The sequence below is a fragment of the Oncorhynchus mykiss genome, chromosome 11 (genome assembly GCF_057628025.1).
Source record: "Oncorhynchus mykiss isolate SJ-2025 chromosome 11, ASM5762802v1, whole genome shotgun sequence".
Classification (NCBI taxonomy): domain Eukaryota; kingdom Metazoa; phylum Chordata; class Actinopteri; order Salmoniformes; family Salmonidae; genus Oncorhynchus; species Oncorhynchus mykiss.
Window position 1 is genome coordinate 79,472,563 of NC_143032.1, and position 7,109 is coordinate 79,479,671.

General features: G+C 43.9%; 1 protein-coding gene across 1 annotated transcript; it reads right to left on the reverse strand.

Annotated features, from left to right (window-relative positions):
• Window positions 1-1,020: 1,020 nt before the first annotated feature.
• On the reverse strand, window positions 1,021-7,048 carry fam151b (family with sequence similarity 151 member B). Its single transcript, XM_090191210.1, has 6 exons — window positions 6,759-7,048; window positions 5,667-5,792; window positions 5,246-5,405; window positions 3,034-3,254; window positions 2,732-2,867; window positions 1,021-1,202 (listed from the first exon to the last, which is right to left on the reverse strand). Exons 1-6 carry the CDS (start codon window positions 6,886-6,888, stop codon window positions 1,055-1,057), a joined length of 921 nt encoding a protein of 306 aa, XP_090047336.1. The 5' UTR covers window positions 6,889-7,048; the 3' UTR covers window positions 1,021-1,054.
• Between the last annotated feature and the right edge of the window lie 61 nt (window positions 7,049-7,109).

The window sequence follows — 7,109 nt, forward strand, 5'->3', positions numbered from 1 at the left end:
GCACTTCCACACACAAAACACATTCTGGGAGCTCCTCGTTATTTCTCAAAGTTTGTATGAAAGAGACAGAAAGTCATCACTGAACAGAGAGAGCACTGAACACAGAGAGCACTGAACAGAGAGAGCACTGAACAGAGAGAGCACTGAACAGAGAGAGCACTGAACAGAGAGAGCACTGAACAGAGAGAGCACTGAACAGAGAGAGCATTGAACAGAACAGTTGAACAGTTGAACAGTTGAACAGAACAGTTGAACAGTTGAACAGTTGAACAGTTGCACTTGGCCAAATCAATTCCAGTAATTGATGAAAGAATTCTACATTTCCGTCACAACCCACCATTATCAGGTCCGCGACCCACTTTAAGAAACGCTGATATAATCTAATAATGTATTCACATATAACATATCAATATAATCTATTATTTGAAAAACACATTTGATATCAAAAAATAGTTTTTGGACAAATGTTAAAGTTAAATGTTTTGTTCAAACTGGAAATCATTCTGCTACATTGTGATCCTGAACTGTGGCCCAATGTTTTGTTCAAACTGGAATCATTCTGCTACATTGTGATCCTGAACTGTGGCCCTGATTTCCCTTCAGAAACGGTAACTATTGTCTCTGACTTCTGAATGGTTATTGTTAATTGGTCTTGTGTAACTCCAGTAAAATACAGTCTGCTAGAGAATCTGTTTCATCCGACTCCTTTCACAGGCCTGGCACCCCCATTCCTGACATCTGATTGAAAACGTACTGGTCTCTATGTCTCTGGTCAAAAGTAGTGCATCACATAAGGGAATAGGGTGTACAACTGTTGTCCTTTCACGACTAGACGTCTTCTGAGCTCTGGGCCCATATTCAGAAGTGCTGATCTAGGATCAGTTTTGACCTTTGAGATCATAAGGCCCGGGGCTTTCGAATCAAATGAAATATTCCTCACGTGCTTCGTTAAAATAACAGATGTAGACTAACAGTGAAATGCTTACTTACGTGCCCTTCACAACAATGCAGAGACACAAATAGAGATTTATTTTTATTTTTTAATAACACAAGATCAGTAGCCTGTTAGTCCTCTGAGCTGTGTCCTCTGTGAGTCTAGCAGGTCGTAATATATCCTAGTCTTGTCGATCTCACTCCTGTAAGGCAGTAGGTCCTTTACAACGAAGACATCAGTGTGGCCAGTCCATATTGTCAGGCTGTACCTAGGAGAGGGAACAACAGACAGGGTTATCCACACTGTCAGGCTGTACCTAGGAGAGGGAACAACAGACAGGGTTATCCACACTGTCAGGCTGTACCTAGGAGAGGGAACAACAGACAGGGTTATCCACACTGTCAGGCTGTACCTAGGAGAGGGAACAACAGACAGGGTCAGATCACAGAGTTGTATTGTCTGTCACTGAAATGTGCTTTACCTACAAAAGGTCCTGGGAACAGCTGATTAGTAGAATCAGGTGTTTGAGCAGAGCAGGGACAACATCCTGGGATCTCATGCTATTAGATCTGAAATAAGTTATCATTAGCTTGCAGACCCCCAAGCCATAAGACTCCTGAACAGCTAATCAAATGGCTACCCAGACTATTTGCATTGCCCCCCCCTACTCTGTTATCTATGCAGTTACTTTAATAACTCTACCTACATGTACATATTACCTCGACACCGGTGCCCCCCTCACATTGACTCTGTACCGGTACCCCCTGTATATAGCCTCCACATTGACTCTGTACCGGTACCCCCTGTATATAGCCTCCACATTGACTCTGTACCGGTACCCCCTGTATATAGCCTCCACATTGACTCTGTACCGTAATGCCCTGTATATAGCCTCCACATTGACTCTGTACCATAATACCCTGTATATAGCCTCCACATTGACTCTGTACCGTAACACCCTGTATATAGCCCCACTATTGTTATTTTCTGCTGCTCTTAAATTTTTTGTTATTCTTCTCTCTTACTTTTTGGGGGGTTATTTTCTTAAAACTGCCTTGTTGGTTAAGGGCTTGTAAGTCAGCATTTCACTGTAAGGTCTACCGTTGCATTCAGCACCTGACAAATACAATTTTGATTAGACTCACAAACAGCGGATAGAGAGGAGAGAGTAGAGGACAGACGGAGGGATAGAGAGGAGAGAGTAGAGAACAGATGGAGGGATAGAGAGGAGAGAGTAGAGGACAGACGGAGGGATAGAGAGGAGAGAGTAGAGAACAGATGGAGGGATAGAGAGGAGAGAGTAGAGGACAGACGGAGGGATAGAGAGGAGAGAGTAGAGAACAGATGGAGGGATAGAGAGGAGAGAGTAGAGGACAGACGGAGGGATAGAGAGGAGAGAGTAGAGGACAGATGGAGGGATAGAGAGGAGAGAGTAGAGAACAGATGGAGGGATAGAGAGGAGAGAGTAGAGAACAGATGGAGGGATAGAGAGGAGAGAGTAGAGAACAGATGGAGGGATAGAGAGGAGAGAGTAGAGGACAGATGGAGGGATAGAGAGGAGAGAGTAGAGAACAGATGGAGGGATAGAGAGGAGAGAGTAGAGGACCGACGGATTAGAGTGTAGGGCCAGTAACCAAAAGGTTGCTAGATTGAATCCCCAAGCTGACAAGGTAAAAAAAAAATCTGTCATTCTGCCCCTGAACAAGGCAGTTAACCCACTGTTCCTAGACCGTTGTTGTAAATATGAATTTGTTCTTAACTGACTTGCCTAGTTAAATAAAGATAATAAAATCAGACCTGTCTGACTGCTGGAGAAGCCAGTGTAACTGGGAGAATGACTGGGCCAGGAGGGCTGCTCTGACAGGGAAGGTGACCGGGTGTCTTAGGGTCCGACACACTGCCTCCATCTCCCTCACCATCTCCCAGCTGTACCCTGTGGGGCAGAGACGTTATTAAGACATCATAAGGCTCCTACATACTTATATGTTATTAAACATTATACCTGCAAATTATATTTACCAGGTAAGATGACTGACTACAGCCACGGCAGGTAGCAGGTATGACGTAAACACCAGCTCGTCTGTGTTCAGGTAACTCACCTGGGTTGTGTGTATCTGCAGTCCAGCCCGTTGTCCAGCCCAGGGAGAGAACATCACCATGGGAGCCAGGGGTCACAGCTGCCTCCAGGAAGACTTTGGGGTCAAGGGGTGTGGCCTTGCCTCCAGGGCCTGGCAGGATGTCAGCGTTGATCCACACGGGACCACGGAGCTCAGCCCGAACCTCGTCTAATAACACCATGGATGGAGCGACCGCTGCCAGGCTGGGATGAACAACCAATGGGATCACACAAAACTGACAGAGAAAATTATACGGACGGTTTCCATGGACACAACTTAACCCTGGTCGTGGATTGGAAAATCTCCACTGAAATATACTGAACAGAAATATAAAAACACAACAATTTCAACAATTTTACTGAGTTTAGGTTCAGAAGGAAAATCAGTCAATTAAAATAAATTCATTAGGTCCTAATCTATGGATTTCACATGACTGGGGATACTGATATGCATCTGTTGGTCACAGAGACATTACACAAAAAGTAATGGAGTGGATCAGAAAACCAGTTAGTATCTGGTGTGACCACCATTTGCCTCATGCAGCGTGACACATCTCCTTCACATAGAGTTGATTAGGCTGTTCATTGTGGCCTGTTGAATGTTGTCTCACTCCTCTTCAATGGCTGTTCAAAGTTGCTGGATATTGGCATCAGTTCTGGACATGGACAGGAACACGCTGTCATACACGTCAATCCAGAGCATCCCAAACATGCTCAATGGGTGACATGTCTGGTGAATATGCAGGCCATGGAAGAACTGGGACATTTTCAGCTTCCAGGAATTGTGTACAGATCCTTGCAACATGGGGCAGTGCATTATCATGCTGAAACATGAGGTGTTGGCGGCAGATGAACGGCACGACAATGGGCCTCAGGATCTCGTCACGGTATCTATCTGCATTCAAATTGCCGTCAATAAAATGCAATTGTGTTCGTAGCTTATGCCTGCCCATTCCACAACGTTGACATCAGCAAACCCCTCGCCCACATAACGCCATACACGTGGTTTGCGGGTGTTAGGCCGGTTGGACATACTGCCAAATTCTCTAAAACAACGTTGGTAGGTGGCTTATGGTAGAGATATGAACATTACATTTTCTGGCCACAGCTCTGGTGGACATTCCTACAGTCAGCATGCCAATTGCGCGCTCTGTCAATACTTGAGTCATCTGCGGCATTGTGTTGTGTGACAAAACTGCACATTTTAGTGTGGCCGTTTATTGTCCCTAGCACAAGGTGCACCTGTGTAATTATCATACGGTTTAATCAGATTGTTGATCAATCAGCAGCTTTTTATGCACATAGAACATTTCTGGGATATTTTATTTCAGCTCATGAAACCAACACTTTACATATTGCATTTATATATTTTTGTTGAGTGTAGCATTTAGTCGAGAAAATAGGCTCTGTGCACCAATGTGTCGACGGAAACAATGTCCAACTGGCAACCGTGTCAGCGTGCATGCGCCCTGCCCGCCACACGAGTCGCTCGAGCGTGATTGGACAAGGACATCCCAGCCTTAGACCACCACCACTCGAGGCTCTTAACAAAACTCCCCCAGTCAGAAGATACTATCGTCAGTAGGCGCTCAAGCAGTTAGCGTCTGTGAATGGTGGTAGCTCCTCCAGTCAGAAGATACTATTGTCAATAGGCGCTCAAGTAGTTAGCGTCTGTGAATGGTGGTAGCTCCTCCAGTCAGAAGATACTATCGTCAATAGGCGCTCAAGTAGTTCACGTCTGTGAATGGTGGTAGCTCCTCCAGTCAGAAGATACTATCGTCAGTAGGCGCTCAAGCAGTTAGCGTCTGTGAATGGTGGTAGCTCCTCCAGTCAGAAGATACTATCGTCAATAGGCGCTCAAGTAGTTCACGTCTGTGAATGGTGGTAGCTCCTCCAGTCAGAAGATACTATCGTCAATAGGCGCTCAAGCAGTTAGCGTCTGTGAATGGTGGTAGCTCCTCCAGTCAGAAGATACTATCGTCAATAGGCACTCAAGTAGTTAGCGTCTGTGAATGGTGGTAGCTCCTGCACTATGTGCCGTTCAGGCTCAGACAAGGCTACTTACATTATGACAGGTTGTACAATACTCTATCATACTTACAGGTAATACACAAATGAGAGTACACCTATAGCTAGTTAAATATAACTAAAAGTATAACAAGTACTAAACAAAAATGAGTAGAAAGATCATTCACCTTTTGAAGTCGAGCTTTATCCCTTTGTCTGATGCCTTGACCTCCTTCAGCCAATCACGCAGCGTGACATCACTGTCGGTCTCAGGAGGATGAGCCATGATTGGCTCTTTAGGGTCGTTACTCCTCAGAAGTATGTCCGCCTCTATCATGTGGGCGGAGCCTTGGTGTATGGATAGGAAATACAGAATGAGCAAATGAATTGATGCACTGCATCTTCACAACCAGATAACTCCCTGTGTCACGTTGTGGACAAGTCACTTATGTATTTCAAATAGAGTCCCAACTTTCCACAGAATTATATAACATCTCTATAGGAATAATGGGCCCGTGTAAAGACAGGCAGTAAGCTGGGCAACATAACGAATACGACCATATCCACTATGAATTATTGGTTAACTCTCTCCATCCAAGATGGTCTTACTCTGTAGTGCCTCTGTGATCTTGTTCTTGCTGTTGGCAGCATGGGCCCATTCAATATCTGCTGCATCCTTAACCTGGATCTTCCCCTGGCTGAGAAAATACTCCAGAGTCTGGTCAGTCATCAGTTCTAGACATGGACAGGAAATATGGGTTGTCACTAATTAGTTACAGCCACAAAGTTAAAATGGGCTATATCGTAAAAATTAATGAAAACAAAAATTAGCTTTTAGGTCTGAAATTTAGGCTTAGGGTTAGGCATGGGGTTAGCAGTGTGGTTAATGTTAGGTTTAAAATCAGATTTTAAGAAGATAAGTTTTATTTACTAGGCAGGGTTTTGCCATAATTATGACTTTGTGGCTGTGGTAACTAGTGACGGACGGAAATAGACTGGAATAATAATCACAGATAGAACAATGACACAGATATTTCACCTAATGTATAAATGCGAAGCATCCTGTTGGCGTTTCCACTTTCACAACCAAATATGGTGGTGAAAGGAAGCCCAGTGGCTGGCAGTGGGAGAAGACTGAAGGAGATGGATTTGGGCCAACATTCTGATCAATTTAATTTTCTCATCAATGAAACATTTGATCTCAATACACTTTTCTGTTTACAAAACTAGAATGTTACAAAAAGAGAGGACTAAGTTTTGTAGACTTTACCCTTTGCCAAAAGTTGTGAAGAATAGCATTGTTTAGGAGTGAAAAGGGACAAATTTAGTTATTGTACATGCGCACTTCAGAGTAGGCGTTCCCTAACGGAAATATGCTAATTACATCCTAGAACACAACAAGGCTCTCGCAAGCTCGTGCTTGGCTCTGCACACCTTGCTTTATTTCCTCCAATCGGAAACAGGCTGTGGTCTATCTTGAGTTAGTTATACAAAAATCTTTGATACAACTGTGGCTAGCTAGCTCTAGTGATTTTATACTTCTATATACAATCTGTTTATACTACTGTCAGCTATTAACATAGCTATCTACTGTTACATGCCTGTGTAACAGTAATGCTGGACACTTGGCAACTATAGTAAGTGCAAGCATAGTCAGAGAGTAAGTTAGTGCGTTTAGAGAACGTTAGCATGCTAGCCTACCTGTGGATATCTCTGGCGTTTTATTCTCCAAATTCCAGACGACACACAGTACAAAGCTGCACGTCAATATAAGAACAATAACTCTTGCACGAAATAAACGGATTAAACTTGGGCTATTTAAAACAGCCATTAAATATGGCAAAATGCATGTGAAATACTGCGTTAGCAAAACTGATTTTGTTCAAAGGTGCGCTTCCGTCTTCTTCTACGATGTAACGGCGGTCCGCAAACCAACGTTTCAGGTGCATGCCGCCACCTCCTGTGCTGGAGTGTGTGGTCAATCTCAGTTTATACAACATTTCTAAATCCTCCAGATGTGCCAAGCTTGTAGCGCCATACCCAAGAAGACTC